The 17,750-nt window shown below is 36.2% G+C and overlaps 1 protein-coding gene across 1 annotated transcript in view; it reads left to right on the top strand.

Annotated features, from left to right (window-relative positions):
• HECW1 (HECT, C2 and WW domain containing E3 ubiquitin protein ligase 1) overlaps positions 1-17,750 on the top strand; it is a 344,889-nt gene that overhangs the window by 146,794 nt on the left and 180,345 nt on the right. Inside the window, exon 5 of the mRNA XM_081288274.1 lies at positions 6,589-6,683. Coding sequence (XP_081144400.1) covers positions 6,589-6,683 — 95 coding nt within the window. The remainder of the gene's footprint in view (positions 1-6,588; positions 6,684-17,750) is intronic.

The following is a 17,750-nucleotide window of genomic DNA, read 5'->3' as shown; positions in this document are numbered from 1 at the left end:
GTGTTATTTGTCAACAGTTAATCTATTCAACTTCTGTGGATCCAACTTGAATCATAAGTGATTGGCTAGAGACTTCCTTTAGCAGGCCCTGAAGTCAAGTTTTATGCCATTTACCCTTCAACTCTGTCAAAAGTTATTTTCAGCTTCCAGTCTCTCAGAGGCTTTTTTGGGAATCAACACAGGCACCCCCGAGGGAAATAGCAACTGCAAATCCTGGGCTCATCTCTGAGTTTTATCATCTGAATCTTGACCTCATTATTTTATTTTCCACTGCCTTGCTAGGTCCTGATATCTTCAAGGCTACCGTTTCCAGATTTAGGGGAGGAAATACAGTATACTTACTTAAATTTGAATTTAAGACAAACAACTAATATCTTTTTGATATATCCCATGTAATACTTACGACATGCTTACACTAAAAGTTTATTATCTGTTTATCTGAAAGTCAGTTTTAACTGCATCCTATATTTTATCTGGCAATCCTCCTTCTAGCAGATTGGTTTTGCATTTTACAGCTTAACTAGATGTTCTCTGAATTACCTGGTGCACATTACTAGAAAGTGGAAGTTTACTTTTTCTAGCTTGTCAATCAACTTGTGTTACTAATTTTTTTTTGAGCTACAAATTATCATTTGAAGAGTTAACATACTTGCTTAAATCCTAGCTCTGCCCATAACCATATGTGTGACCTTGAATAAATATCCTTACATTTTGGTTTTATTTCCCTTAGATGTAAAACAGGATTAACGGGTGACATTTCTTGAAGTCTGATTATTTGCCAAGCACTATGCTAAACACACACACACAAAAAGGTTAATAATATTGCCATACTTTATAGGATTCTAGTGGGAATCAAATTATAAAATAATATAAATGGTTTGCTATGTGTTAAGTGCTAATTAATTAAGACCAATTTAATCATAACTTACAAACTTAATTGAACATTTTGCTTACTCCAGGTCTACCACCATCATTGCATATTATAGTTAAATGCGACAGCAGTTCTGCTAAATCCTCAAAAGCATATAAAAGGGGAAAAAAGCAATTTTCTTGTTTAAGTGACATAATAACAGAAGTAAGTCAACCTGTATTTTCCGAGTACATGCTCCAAAATAAAAATTAGTCACAAAAACATATGTTTATAGAGGTAGAAACTTTGGTTTTGCTCTACTTTGTGAAGAAGCTTATCACCCCTTGCTCAAACTTGATAATAACTCATGAATTAGGCAAAATAAATAAATAAATAAAAGTGAAAACCCCAAATATTATAAGAAGATCTATTTCAAAGCTACCATGAACCTATATAGGGTTAGTATGGCATCTTTTCTTCTGGAAAGTCTAGAACTACACCTTTTAATGCATGGATCATGGGCTGGATACCTTCATGTAGGACATCTCTAAACAACTCTCCAAGTCAGCCCTGTTGATCATCTAGAAGCCAACAAAGGTGTTAATGGCTTTATGAGTACTACTTCACAAATAATTCCACTTGTTCTGCATAACAGCAGTATATGAAACAATATCTCTGACGTTCACCTAGCCTTGCCATTCTATATTAAGACTAAGGCTCAGAGAGCCTTGGAACTCACACCAGCAATGAGAGCTGAGGCAAGAGTTGAACTCACACCTATTCCATCTCCCATCACTCCTCTTTCCTTGATCACTTTGCCTTCCTAACCTTCTGTAACTACTTATATAAGTACTCCAATAAACAATGAGTAGCAGAGATGCCTTGTGCTCAGAAGATGCCTTGTGCTTTGAAAGGATTTTTAAAATTATTATTATTTTACCTAGAAAAGCAGAGAAAGACATGATCACAGTAGATTACCTTAAATAAGGTATCTGAAATAGTAACCAACAATCCTTTAGTATTTCTTGGTCTTTGGACCTTGATATTTTTTTTCAAAGAGCAGTAATTGTTACGCATCACAAATATTTTAATCTATATACTTGAACATTTCCCAGAGTCACATAATATTGTGTGTGTGTGTTCTCTTTTAAGAACCAGTATCCACTAGGACACTCTATCTTCTCTTGAGTTAATAAGGCAGAAAAGTCAATCAAATGAAACCAATAGAGTCAGGTATCACTTAATGGCTGGAATCTATTCTGAGAAATACATCATTAGGTGATTTTATCATGGAAAAATCCATAGATTATACTTAATGCAAACTAAGATGGCTACAACATCACAAGGCCATATAGACTTATGGGATCGCCATCATGTATACCACCATCCTTGATCAAAGCATGACCGTAGCTCTTGAATAATTTTTCAGTAGGTATTGATGGAAGACCTCTGCATTGCATAATACTATAGATATAAATCTCTTTCCTGAAAAAAACTGAAAGTCACGTTAAACATTTTAATGTAACTGTCACCAGAATAAGTACAAAGTAACATGGAATTCTGGGGGATGAAGTGACTTTTTTAAAAGCCATAAAATAAATAATTTGCATTTTGCATTGTTTTAACATTGATGTATGACTTCCCTTCATAAAAATACTCCCAAATAAGAAGAAATTTTAATATCTCTTTCAAATTCCAATGGAAAATCATTTTAAACTACAAGAGACATTACATTTTACATTAAATCAAAGGAACATTCATTAATAATCAAGTTGCTAAGTACTGGAGCATACTATTAAATACATGTTTAAGGAAAAAGAAAAAGAAACTTTGCCAATGATTCTCAAAAGGAGAGTATTACGCTCTGAAGGTTGCCATGAATTCTTGACTCAAAATAAGAAGTAATCTGTTTACCTAGCAATAGGCTAAACTGTGGAAGCAACCTAGATGCCCTTCAATAGATAAATGGATAAAGAAACTGTAGTACACATACACAGTGGAATATTACTCAGCAATAGGATTTAACACATGATTGTACATAATTTCCCTGACCTTTTTTTTTTTTTTTTTTTTTTTTTTTTTTGCTCAAAGGCATTGAAACAATTTTCTGCTTTGAATGAGAAACTAGTATTATCTGTTCAGGATGCCTGTTACCTCAAAATTCCTTCCACCAACTGAATTCACATTAAAGCCATTTGGCCCCTCCATGCTGGTCTCCCAGGCATCTACAGACAGAGTAGCTCATACACTAAATAACACTGATTCATTGTTATTAGCTAGCTGTATGCTCCCAGCTTTAGTCACAGTCCCTCCATGATCCCTGACCTATAAGAAACCTGCCTCTTGTGCTGAGAGTGTATTGGAGCTGGCTGTGTAGACCTGACATGAGGACAATGGGAGATGTCTTGGAAAATACGTACAGAAATAGGTTATTAGATTATCATCCAAGAGCTTGCAAAATAACTACAGGGAAAGAATGATGCAGGAAGGAAACTGAAAGTATTGATTTATCTATAGAATACATCCACCTAAAACAAGAGGGTACGTTCCCAGGCATCATTTGGGCAGTGGAAAGTTACTATAATTCAATGTATTAAAAAAAACTCAAATAGCTAGTTAAAATTTGATAGAAAAATATTTAATCTCACTAGTAATCAAAAAAAGGAAATGAAAATGATAATGAGATTCTATTTTAAGCTTATTTTTAATTGATAATGTTCAATGCTACCTACCAATAGTTGTCAGAATCTGATGTTGCATATTCTGGTGGAAGTAGAAAGTGCTGTTAGAAAGCAATTTGGACACAAGAAGCAATTTGGAGAATACTTAAAATATTCATATTTCCTAACCCAAGAAAGAATATTACAATATTCATGTTTTCTACATCAAGGAATTTTCCTGTGTCAATTAGATTTAGGTTTAGCTACATGTAAGAGAAATCCCAAAACAACTATGGGAAACAACACAGATGTGATCAGAAAGAGAGGCTACAAAACATAGTGCTTAGTTGGAGATTATCATCCAAAATAAAATTGAGATTCTATTATTAAGGAGGAAAAGGAGAATGCATGTTGGGTAGGTAGCTAGCAATTGTTGTCCCATTATCTAAGGAGCAAATTTAAACTTAAAATATAGTTTGCAGAAAGTCATTCCTTTTGAGGGAAAAGCCCAAATTTCCAAAAGTAGAGGAACACTTACAAATTGTAAATCTCTTCTACAGAACAAGAAATGTTATCTGCAAAGTTTTAAATAATGTTGAGCACAATTATTTAAGAAGAGCAAAATGCATCATAATTAAAGTTTATGCTCTCAAGGATGCAAACCCCATAGAATATTTTCATTTTATTTAGACTTTTCTTCATTAACCATATTTTCCATAATGAGCATATCTTAAATCCATGCTCATAAAATTGTAGGTATTATTTTAAAACATTATAATTAAAGATGGATTCCCAGTTCAGAGAAATAGAATCTAAAATTGGAGATTTTTTTATATTGTTCCAAACAAAATTGATACAAAAGACCAAGCCATAGCCTGGTAAATTTTTCAAATTTTAAGAAAAATATCCTATACAAAGTGAATTGGGAAAAGCAGGGCACCCTCAAATGAACTATATTCAGGTTGCCTGCAGATGTTTTCCTCTATATCACTGAATGCCAGAAGGCAATGGAGCTACATCATTGTTAATTCATCACATCATCTTCATCACTAACATTTACAGAGCACTCACTGGATTTTTATCTAAGCATTTTTATTTGCTTATTCATCATCTTATGAGATACACTTTATTGTTAGCTCTGTTGTCCACATGAGGAACATGAGGTTCTGAGAAGCTAAGTAATGTGCCCATTGTCTCGCAGATTGTCAATAGTGCCACTGAAAGTCAAGACAGTGTGATTTCTCCAAAGCCATATTTTTTTCTGTTTTACTTCTATAGAACTTTGAAGGAATACAAATTGTGATGTAAAAAAGTAAGATTAGCAGCCACTATGAAGTCAAACAACAAGTGCTGGCGAGGATGTGGAGAAAAGGGTACACTTGTACATTGCTGGTGGGACTGCAAATTGGTGTGGCCAATTTGGAAAGCAGTTTGGAGATTCCTGGGAAAGCTGGGAATGGAACCACCATTTGACCCTGCTATTGCCCTTCTCGGACTATTCCCTGAAGACCTTAAAAGAGCATGCTACAGGGATACTGCCACATCGATGTTCATAGCAGCACAATTCACAATTGCTAGACTGTGGAACCAACCCAGATGCCCTTCAATAGATGAATGGATAAAAAAAAAATGTGGCATCTATACACAATGGAGTACTATGCAGCAATAAAAAATGACAAAATCATAGAATTTGCAGGGAAATGGACGGCACTAGAGCAGATTATGCTTAGTGAAGCTAGCCAATCCCTAAAAAACAAATACCAAATGTCTTCTTTGATATAATGAGAGCAACTATGAACAGAGCAGGGAGGAAGAGCAGGAAGAAAAGATTAACATTAAACGGAGACATGAGACGGGAGGGAAAGGGAGAGAAAAGGGAAATTGCATGGAAATGAAGGGAGACCCTCATTGCTATACAAAATTACATATAAGAGGTTGTAAGGGGAATGGGAAAATAAACAAGGAGAGAAATGAATTACAGTAGATGGGGTAGAGAGAGAAGATGGGAGGGGAGGGGAGGGGGGATAGTAGGGGATAGGAAAGGTAGCAGAATACAACAATTACTAATAGGGTATTATGTAAAATTGTGGATGTGTAACCGACGTGATTCTGCAATCTGCATTTGGGGTCAAATTGGGGGTTCATAACCCACTTCAATCTAATTATGAAATATGATATGTCAAGAGCATTGTAATGTTGTGAACAACCAATAAAAAAAAAAGAAGTTATCACTGATATGGAAAAGATTTTAGAAAACATACCTCCCATCCATGTTGTAGCTCAATAATGCTTTAGTCAGTTTTTCGCTGCTGTGACTGAAGGATCTGACCAGCAGAACTGTAGAGGAGGAAAAATTTATTTGAAGATTCACGGTTTCAGAGGTCTTAGTCCAGGTCTTAGTCCATTCCTCGGGGATGGAGGTGAGGCAGAACATCATGGCAGAAGAGTGTGGTAGAGTAAAGCAGCTCTCTTGGTGATGATCATGAAGCACAGAGACAGACTCCAGCTCCAGATACAAAATATATATGCCATAGCCACACCCCCAATGAACCACTTCCTCCAGCCACACCCCACCTGCTTCTAGTTACCACTCTGAATTCCATCAGGGATTAATTCACTGATTGGGTTAAGATTCTCACAATCCAATCATTCCTCTTCTGCATCTTCTTGCTTTGTCTCACCCATGAGCTTTGGGGAAACACCTCATATACAAACCATAACAAATAACTTCTAAAAATCTTCCTTAAAATGACCCAGCTCATCAAACTACCTAAAATCTTAGAAGTAAAGATATAAAAGCAATAATTTTTAATGGGATAGGATGAATGCTGAGAAGTATAAATAATGGATTTAACTTGAAATAAAAAATGTTAAGAACAAAACAATTTTTCATGACACATTTTTAGAAAGAAGTCAGACTTGGCTATGAGGCCATATGTAGGCCATTATTGTCAGATATGGCCTGGCTGGCTGGTGGGGGAATTAGGCTGCAGTTCCTAGTTGTATCTTCTCTGGCCACAATTGTCTCCTCCTGGGTTACTTCCTACTTCTGAGTACCATTTTATTTTTGTCTTTCAGCTGAAACCAAGATCTGTTTCAAATACTACCATGGAGTGAGTGGAGCCCTGAGAGCTACCACCCCCAGTGTCACCGTCAAAAACTCAGCAGCTCCTGTAAGTCTTGGCTCTGCTTCTTTGTTCAGACCTAACCCTGTTGCTTCTTTACTTTCTTGTTTTTGTATGTGTGCACACATTTATGTGGGTGTGGGTATGCATGCATGCACGCACGTGTGCGCGCCTGCACACACACACACACACACACACTGAGATATATTGATAGCAAGATTAAAAATAGACAGACACATGTCAAAATAGGAGGAGGAATGTGGCCAAAGCCAATTTTGTTAGTTCATGCCATTTGTTTGTTAGAAAAATGCCAAACTTTGGTATTTTCCCTAGATAGTCAATGTTTGTATTCAAGATATACTTAATGGCAGTGAGTAAGTCTTTTCTTTGGAACACATTTTTTAAATTTCTTGGCTTTAAATATTTATATTTTCCCATGACTTAATTTTTTTAAGCTTGTAAATAAATGAATGAAATAGAATGTATTGGCTTAGATTCATCTTAGTCATGGAAGTACGAAATGAGAGACCTCGAAAAGACTAAAATCTCATCCTTTTGTTTATAGAAATGAGGACATATTGCCCAATGAGACTAAGTAGTGTACCCCAAACCATACAGTTAGCCAGTTTAAGGTCCAGGAATTAAACCACATCTTCTGTTCCCTACTTTGTGGCTCTGCTCAGACCTATGGAAATACGTCACTTTTTTCCTAAAATACAGTCTACATCTTTGTCGTGCTTCTTACTCAGATCTCAATACATCTGATTAGGGCTGAAATCTACCTGAAAATGGCATTCCTTGTCCTTTCAACATAAATTTAAAATGACCAACTGGGGAGTTTGAACAGAAAACAGTGAGGACTTTGTCTTGCAAGTGGAAGTAAAAAAGGCTTTTTCCCCCTATTTAAAAAAAAATAGAGAAAGAATTTGAAATGAAACAGAATGATTCATAAAGGACATTGATCCTAAAAAAAAAAAAGTGCCATTTTGTCATTTCACAAATCAGTCTGGCAGTGTCCTGAAGTGTGCCAATTGAGGACTTGGTAATAGGCAGGAAGATAAGCAAACTTCAGACCTGAATCTTGGCTAACTCTATGCTGAGGCATCCATCAGGACTAGACCCTGGGCTAGGTTAACCATGAGAGAGAGAGACACACACTTCAGGAGAGACAGGGAGAAGGAAGGACTGTGCATACTTAATGGTTACCACTTTTCCCTGTACTACCTTTCAGATTGGAACATGATTTCCATCACTTTACTGAGTGGGACAGGAATTTAAATGTGGCATCTGGAGAAGTATCCTCAGAGTTCCAGGCCTCTTCTTCTGTCCCATATGTAAAAGCAACTCTCAAAAGGAGTACCTGGGAAAGCCAAGCAGGTCCTGATACATTTTAGCCAACCTTTGGGATGGAAGGCCAACTACATAAAGGCAAAAAATAAATAATAAAATGAAACAAAATCAATCAAACCAGAGCCTGGGTGGACAGAACAGGAAGGTATTGAACACAATAGACAGAGAAGGAAGAAGATAGGAAGTGGAATAAAGCTAATTCAGGAAAAGTATTCTTCATGCAGGTCTGGCCTTTGCCATTACATACCAAGTCACTTTGGGAGGCAGTTCCTTGCCAGACACTCTGGTGCCCCAGCAGGGTGGGCCTTACCTGTTGATGGGACTCGCCCATGGGCTCAAGACTGGGACAGGAAAGGAGAGTTCTCCACCTTCATCTGCTCAGACGTGATATTATAGGAAAGTGTTGGCCAGCCTCAGAATTGAAATTGACCTTTAATTTAAAGGCAGCTCTCTAGAGTATTTGGCTTCTCTGAACTCAACCTACTGAATACTCCAGATGTTTACCTGTTTCTCAGACCAATGCAAAGTGTGACACACGTCATCACACTGACATGCAATGTAAGCTTAAAATGAAGCAAGACACAACTACCCAGAAAACAGCCTTGAAATATAAAAGAGTTTTCCATAGCTGGATAAAATATCAAAAGCAAATGCTTTCTAGGAGCTGCCATCACTAGAAACAGGGATTTCCCTCTGAGAAGTGAAAACAAGTGCTTTGATCATATCATTTGACATAAAAGTTCAGGAGACGGCATCGATTCTGTTTCATCCTGACTTCATCTTTGTCACTCCATGAATGCTACTGTTGCTTGTACTTAACACTGAGACACTTCGAAATATTTTGTCATATTGCTTCTGTCATTATCATCTCTGTAATGATTTTCTCATATAAATCCATATACACTTTGATTTTAATTGACACTCTAATATTTATCCCATTGGCAATTTCGTTTCTTATTTTAATCACCAAGCATGCAAGAGTCCTGTCTTAAAGCCCATGTGACTTAAGGGTCAGTGAGAGTAATCCAGGGTCCAGCTGCCCCACTGAAACTGAGCACATGGAGTTTCATGGCAGAAGGGAGCATGCACTTTCTTGAAAAACTGTATTTCAATGTGCAAAGTTTCATAGTAGCCAAGCTACCGTTGCCTTTATTGTTTGATGGTATGGAACACTTTTCATAGTAGTTTCTCTTACATCACTCTCTTCGACTCCCAGCACTTCTAAGGCAGATAGGAAGACTATTTCAGTTAAGTGATCGCTTAGTTATACAGTGATGGAACAAAACCAAACCTAGCTTATACTTTGTAACCCGGTTCAGTTATTAGTATAATCTAGCCACCTTATGGGTTAAATAAGCCTTTGCAATCCTGTCTGGAGGCTTAAGCACACTGTTTCTAAAGAGAAATGCTATTAAGTTTCACAAAATCAGTTGACCAATAAAGTTTGAGTGTCCACTTTCAAATTGAGTATTGCTGCTGCTGCATGAATCTCTTATTAAGAGTGGCTGTTCAGTGGCATGCCCAAAAGGTCCTTGAGTTCATTTGTGATAATATACTAAACCTGTAATTCTTAGAAAAGGAAGAAAAAGATGTCAAATGGTCCTCTGGTATAACCAGTACTTTAATTCTCTAAGCATAGTAGGTTCTTGATATGAATTAGTTCTTTTTCTCATTTTCTCTTTATCCCTTATCTTTGTCTTCATCCTCATGGCAACTGTTGAGGTCCTTGTTATAAAAAGAGGTTGTCATTTACTCTTAGGGTTCTGGAGTTCTCATTTACTTGGTAGCCTTAATTGTAGATTAGAAACTATGATGGGTGGAAGTTGTGGAGATAAATGAAATGTAAGCCCTGTCATTGAGAACCTGGAGTTACTCTGTCATAAATTGTGATAGTACATGAAGTCCGCTGTACTGGAGCATGAAACCTCCTGTGCTGGCACGTGGACAAAGGTGCCACAAGATGCCTGGGGCAGCTGTGCTGGCTTTTGAAGGAGAGGGTATGTGGGCTAAGTCCTGAATGGGACTTTGCCAGATCTGAAAGAGAAGCAAGACAAGGTTGGTGAAAGGAACAACATGTGCAAAGACACAGGGACATGACACGGCACAGGCCTGCTGGAGAAGGAGATGTAAGTTGTGTTAGGTCTAAAGAATAAGTGACTAATTTTCTCCATATATACCTCTGTACTTCCTTTCTCATGTTTTGTATCTTGAGAGCATCTATGATATATTTTATATTTCCTGTAGAAAAATAATTTTATAGGTAAGCTTCACCTCTCAATATTATTACCTTTGCTATCTTTACCATGCTCCTTACAGCATCTCTTAAGAAGCTCTAATATATTTTCCCTCCCTATTTATGCATAAAAAGAAGGAAATCTATCCATACCTACAATTTGCCAAAGAAAGAGTTGGTTAAACTGTCCTCAGACCACCCAGGGCCCATCATTGGTTCGGTTCATCTGCAAGGTCTTCTGGACTAAAATGAGAGCCCTTCCTCTGTCTGCTGGTTCTCTCCAGTGCTGGAGATTCAGGTACAACCTGCAGCTGTCCTTGATGCAATGCCATATAAATAAGACTTTTTAAAGTCCTGAGCACCTTGCACCCCATGCCTGCTTACAAGACCTGAGAATCATCCACCTGACAGCGCAGCTGCATCCCCACCCATGCAGAGGCCTAAGGACCTAGCTTCTGGTTATAGTCAACAGGTAGCTGTTTGAGGCATAACTCTGGCAGGCTCAGGAGGTAGTGTCCAAACAGTGGTGAGAAGACCACAAGAATGAGGGGCAGGCAGAAGACATTCTGTTCCTACCTTATATGGGACCATTTATCCTGCAGTAGAGGGGACCCCCTCACGATTTAGAGGCTGAACTATGTATACTCCAAGAATGTATCTCTTTTATTGTCTTCAACATTAAATTTTGCAGAAATCCCATCAGGATTCTGGTTATGCTGGATTATTCTTATCCCTACATTAGATGACTATTGTCTATTTTTTTCAGTCTGTATCTCATGGCTTTTTCAATGAGAAATTGGAAGAGAACATATCTGAATCATTTTGAAATATCTTTCCATAGCAGTGATCTTCTAGGCCACCAGCAAGTGGCTTAATTGGACCTCAGAATGGCAGGGTTTCCCAAGACACTATTTTTTAATTGTATTTTTTCACTAGTTGTGCTATATAAAAAATTGCCTCAGTAAAAGAGGGACTTGGGAAAAGTTCAGAGCCATATTCCTCATCTCAATTTAGTTGTAATTCCAGCTCTCATGCTCTCACCACATTTTTGCCCCTAAAACCATGTTTTTAGACTTGGTCTCAGGTTTAGTTTCATGAATTTTTTTTGTGTGGGGGGGAAGGAGACAAGACTTTTATTTTTATACTTGGATTTTTAATAGTAGTCATATGTGTTAGTTAGTTTTCCATTACTATGACTAAATACCTAAATAAACAACCTATAAAGAAGAAAAGTTTATTTTGACTCATAGTTTTAGAGGTTTCAATCTATCATCAGTAGGGCCCATTACTTTTGGGCCTGTGACAATGGCTGAAGCATATGGTGGAGGAAGCTGTTCATCTCATGGCAGACAGGAAGCAAAAAAGAGGAAAACAGAAAGGGACTGAAGTCCTAAAATTGCTTTCAATGACCTTACTTTCCTCTAGTAGAACCAACCTTATAAAGGTTCCACCACTTCCCAATAGTACCACAAAGAGGAACCAAGCCTTTAACACATGGGCCTTTGAGGAAAATTCAAGATCCAAACTGTAGCACCATAGAAGCCTTTTATGAATTAATTGTTTTTCTGTTGCCTCCCTAACACATCCATAATTTATTTTTGCAGCATATCACCAATACTTATCTACCAGGCCCTAAAAAGAAATTTCATCAACAATCCTATGATGGGACAAAATTTCAAGACTTATTCCCTAATACTTTGAAAATCAGTTTCTAAAAGAAATAATCTTAATTTTGATAGCAAAGCAAGAAGCCTGAAGTAATTTCACAGTACAATATTCTAATTTTTCATTTCTTTCCATCACACATATTTGTACTAGTCTTTCCTTAGAGGACAATTTTAGAAGGCATTTTGATTTGTAGATGTAAATCAAATGCTAGAAATAAAACATAATAAATGTAAACTTGAGTGCTTGAGCTAAAATTGCACAGATAATTTATTTACATGCAAAGGATCAGAGTTGCCCAGATATTTACTAGAGAGTTTCAGAATGATTTTTCTAAGGGAACACTTTACAAGATTTTCTACTATTGTAACTTTAAATTCCATCTCTATTCCACAAAGTCAAGGGTAGAATGGGAAAGCAGTTTCTAAGGATGATGGGGAGAAGTTGATGGTTATATGTCGATATAACATACACCTTCTGCCAGCTGAGAATCCACAGTCACTTTTTGGCTCACTCTGAATCTGGCAAGTTGTTTGATAATGCTCACTGCCTCTTGCCTCTAATCTTCTTTTCCCAGAACCAACTCCTACCTCCCATGCTCTCCCACCCTCAACCACCAATACATGGATAATTCTGATCCCTCAACCTTGAAAGACTTCTCAGAACTGAGTTATTCTGTGCATCTTTCTATAGCACATAGTTTCAATAATTCATTCTTGCATTTATCAGTAAACTCCTCTGGGCTAGCCATAAGGCATGTACACTGAACAAGACAAATCCCCATCCTCATGAAGCTGCTCTGGGATGGGGTAAGTGGGTAATGAGAGACAGACAAGAAAACAGGCAATAACACACTACTCTAAACATTCAGTAGGGGATGAATAGGGTACTTTGGGAGGACCAGGGATAGGCAGGCCCAGAGTCTGATGGAGGGTTTTCCAGATGGAGGAAGTTGAAATATGTGCACATCACAGCCCTAACCAGAGTCTTTCTTGATTGTACAGTAATTAAACCCAGCATATAAGGATATGTTATTCACATGTATATTTTCAGCAAAAGTCTCTAGATTTTGACAAGATTAAAGCAGGGAGACATTTGGACATTTACTTTTTGGTAAATGCATCTGATGGACTCGTGCTAGAAGAAAAAGGGAAGGAAAATCCGGGTCTCATCGGGCATCCTCTCTGATGAGAACTTCCCCAGGCCTGTCCACAGTCTCTAACCTCCCTAGAAGTCATTTGGAAATTTGAATTTCATCCTGATCCAACTTGAAGGAATTTGTTCAGTTTCAGAGGAAGAGTTAACTCTGAAGAGGCATTTGGGGCCTTCAGTCTGGAGATGTTATTTTCTGAAATGCTTTCTCCATCAGCCCTGGTTCAGCATCCATAGCATCAAAGTGGTTCACATCCCTTCTTTCTTAAGTCTAGAAAACAAAATGCCAACTAACATTCTGTGATCATCAAAAGTTCCAAACCTTCTCTTCCAGTTGCATTTTTCCAGTGAAACCACACTAGAAAAAAATTAGACATAAATCACTATTGGAAAGTAGAAATCCCTCCTGGGTTTTAAATAATCATGATCTTAAATTGTTGGGATATCTATGAAGCCCTGATGTTGTATGGATATGTATGTGCATGTTCCTAGGGAAGGTATCCAAGGCATTTATTAGACTCTGAGCAAAGCTCATAGTACCAAAAAGGTTATGGAACACTGTCATAGGAAACACCAAATGTCGCTCTTTGCTGGCGTAGTCAATTTGATAGGCTTTGCACCTGTCAAAAGACCTTGTTAAAAGATAGACACCTTTGCCTCTATTGCAGAAAACACCGTAGGCTTTGGCAACACTATGAATGCCATGAGTGTTGTTAATGAAAGGAAACAGGTAGTCAATACCTAGGTAAGAGACCCTGGGCTAGAAATCTTGAATACCTCAAGATGAATATATTCACCTGGTAAATTGCGATGAATTTTGACATGAATATAGCCAATAAATAAGATATAGAAGGATATGAAAATTAAATGGAGCCATTTTATTTTATTTTCATTTTATTTGTGGTAATGTGGATTGAACCCAGGGGTGCTCTATCTCTGAGCTATATCCCCAATCTTTCTTGAGACAGGATCTTTCTGCATTGCCCAGACTAGCTTTGAACCTTCAATCCTCCTGCCTCAGCCTCCTGAATAGCTGAGATTACAAGTATGTACCACCATGCCAAACTAAAGACCTCTTAAACAAAAGGCATTTTTTTCTGCAGTGTAATCCACATTGACTTCTTATGGATTCAAGGCAAGGATCTGGCACAAAGTGTGTGTGTGTGTGTGTGTGTGTGTGTGTGTGTGTGTGTCTGTGTGAGTATTTTCCCTAAAACAAAATGGATAAATTCATAAGTTAAAGTCTTTTGAATGATTGAAGTATAGATACATCTGTGACTTAAACTTCCTAGAAGAAAAATTTACAAAATAATTTTCTTAGACCCCTAACACTAAAAACAGAACTGCCAAAATTAGCATTAAAATAGAAATGTCATAGGCCATCTTATTGATAAATGTAAATATAAAATCATAAGTTAATATCAGCAGATAGATTGCAAAAGTGCATTAAAATAATTTGACTACGTAAGTTTGTACCCAGATTGTAAAGTTGATTCAATATTCATAAAGCTGTTAATATAATTAAACTATATTAAGAGAAAACCATATCATTCTCTATAAACAACAAAAAAGGCATCTGACAAGTACAAGTTCATGCTACAGTTAAATGTGAGTAACTTTCTTAACCTGACTTATATACTGATGTATATCTCAAGCCAAATACTAGTATCATTTTCTGAGGCGGCACTAGACACAGTTTCATTAATGTTAGGGATAAGACAAAGAATTCACTCCATCACTATTATTTGATATTGTTGGGAAAGTATAAGGCAGGCTTTAGGTGAGAAGGAAATAAAAATTCAGTATTGGAAAGAAGATGACAAAATTAGCATCACTAATAAATAACCCAATTATACTTTTATAAAAACCAGAATCATTGATTTAAACTATTAGAAACAGTAAATTTTCTCTGATATGTAAGAATAAATAGCTCTACTATAAACAAAGAAAACCCAATTAGAAATCATAATGGAAAAAAGGTCTCAACTTTAATATTAATCAAGGAAAATTAAAGAGCTTAATAAAAAATATACAGGATCAATATGATGATATCTTTAAAAGTATTGCAAGGACGAACCATGACCCTCTCTCAGAAGTTCAGTATTTAATTATATAAACTCTCCCCTAAATTAGTTTCCAAATTCAAGACAACTGCAGCTGAAATCTGGAGGTGAATAGTCCTTTCTAAGCAAAATACAAAGCCATAAAGGGAAAGAACCAATAAATTCCATTACATAACAAAAGAACTTCTCAAGTGAAAAAATATGCTTGAAAATTAAAAGATCCAAGGGGGGAAAAAAAAACAAGACAGGAAACTGGTGATGAAAAAACTCAGGCAAATGCAAACTTTCTTAATTTAACTAGAACTCATTCATCTCATTAAAGATAAGCCATTTGAGAAATGGGCAAAAAATCTAAAATCCATTTTTAGGGAAAAAATGCAATGTCCAGTAAACACATAACAACATATACTATCAAAAAATAAGAATACAAGTGACAGACTAGGAGAAAATACCTGCAAATGACATTTCTAATAAAGGATTGTTATCTTAAGTATACAAATAACTCTTAAAACTCAACATTAAGAACATAAATAACAAGCAAGGATGGTCATCATATACAAAATACATATATGAAGATATGAATTTGGTGTCAACATACCTTATATACAAACAAAGATATGATAAATTGTGGTATAAAGGTGTATTAAGAATTGTAATGCAAAAAAAAATAAGACAGCTTATGTATAATAGCATAATTTGGTGTGAACATACTTTATATGCAGAGTTACGAAAAATTGTTCTGTGAATGGATAATTATTAATGTAATGCATTCCACTATTGTCATGTATGTAAGAAATAAATTAAAATTAAAATTAAAAAAAAGAAAAGAAATAACAAACCCAGTTTAAAAGTGCACAACAATCTGAACAGATTCTTCACTGAAGAAGATACGCAGATGGAAAGTAAGCATATGAAAAGATGTTCAATGTTATGTTATTAGGAAATAGACAATTAAAATGATGAGATTCCACTATACACCCATTTGAATAATCAAAATCCAAAATGCTGACAAAATGCTGGTGAGGAAGTGAAGCAATAGAGTGCTCACTCACTGCTGGTAGACAGACAGAATGGTACAGCTACTTTGGAAAATAGTTAAAAAAAAAAAAAAACTAAACATACTCTGCTCAAGGGTCCAGCAATCAAATCCCTTGGTATTTACACAAAGGAGTCAAAAACCTATGTCCACACAAAAATGTTATATCCTGTACAAGGATATAAATAAGTGTATAGCCACTTATTTATAATTGCCAAAATTTGAAAGCAATAAGATGTCCTTCAGCAGGGATGTAAATGAATAATCTGTGGTTCATCCAGACAATGGAATATTATTCAGCACTTAGATGAGCTGTCAAACTATGAAAAGACATGGAGGAATCTTAGATGCACAGTGAGTTAAGAAAAGCCAATCAGAAATGGCCAAGTGTTTTAAAATTCCCATTAATATGTCATTCCAGAAAAGGTACAACCATAGACATTATAAAAAGTGGTTTCCAAGGTTTAGGGGTGAAGCAGATAAATGGAATAAGCACAGGAGATATTTAGGGCAGTGAAACAGTCCTGCATGATACCATAATAGTAGTTACATATCATTATATGTTTGTACAACACCAAGAATGAACACTACTATAAACTATGGACTTTAGATGATAATAATGTGTAGGTTCATCAGTTGTAATAAATGTACCACATATTGTTTATCCATTCACCCCATGATGGACACATGCGTTGCTTGATATAAGCATTTCTTAGGGGAGACTCCGTTCATAATTTGGGCTGGAAATTATTTGTTGTTGCATTTTTTACATTCAAGGTTATTATTATCACTCATTATCTATGAAGAATATTCTGTGATTCAAATGGAGAGAAAGAGATTTCATAGAAGTTGACTCCTTCTGAAATGAATTCAATGCAGTAAACAAAAGGAAATTCTAAAAAATTCCACATGTTCTCAACATGATTCAAGAAACCACCTGTGCTTTAAACCTTATCAGAATGACGAATGGTAAGAAAGACAGTGAGGAGATAATGGGGCCCCTTTTTACTGTCATATCTGGATAACTTAAAGACCTCAGGAAAAGGAATTACTGACTTAGGAGATAAAGCTTTAAAAATTCACCCTAGTTTAAAAAACTTTAAAAAAAATCAGGCTCAACTAAAATAGGCGAAGGAAATGCAGAGAGAATTATTTTTAGAGACAGAGATTCAGTCTATGGGCAATGGATGTTTCCAAAATAGAAAATAGAGAGAGAGAAAATAATAACCACTGAAATAAAAGATGAAAATATATATATACATACATCTACAGTTCAGAATTAAAATTGAAAATCCTTATATTTCAGAGATCTGGAATTTATATGAGTAAATACAGCTATACATTCATAGCAGGGATTTTAGTAGACAGATGAATAAGAAGAAACAATAATAATCCAGCTGTAGCTAGCCTTTGAAACTACACAGTTGGGTTTTTCTGGATAAATTTTCAAACCAACAACTCCTATATATAAGCAGGAGAAACTATCAGGATACCTGAAAAACAGAAAAATCCAAGAAAGTCAACATCCTCTCCACAGCACTAAGTGAGATGTGTAAGTAAGATAACTATTTAAAAGACAAAAATCTGGGGCTATGGTTGTGGCTCGGTGGTAGAAT

This window comes from Spermophilus citellus (assembly GCF_964194105.1).
Source record: "Spermophilus citellus genome assembly, chromosome: 3".
Classification (NCBI taxonomy): Eukaryota; Metazoa; Chordata; class Mammalia; order Rodentia; family Sciuridae; genus Spermophilus; species Spermophilus citellus.
The sequence above is the reverse complement of the archived record's forward strand: the minus strand, read 5'-3'. Positions and strand labels throughout refer to the sequence as shown.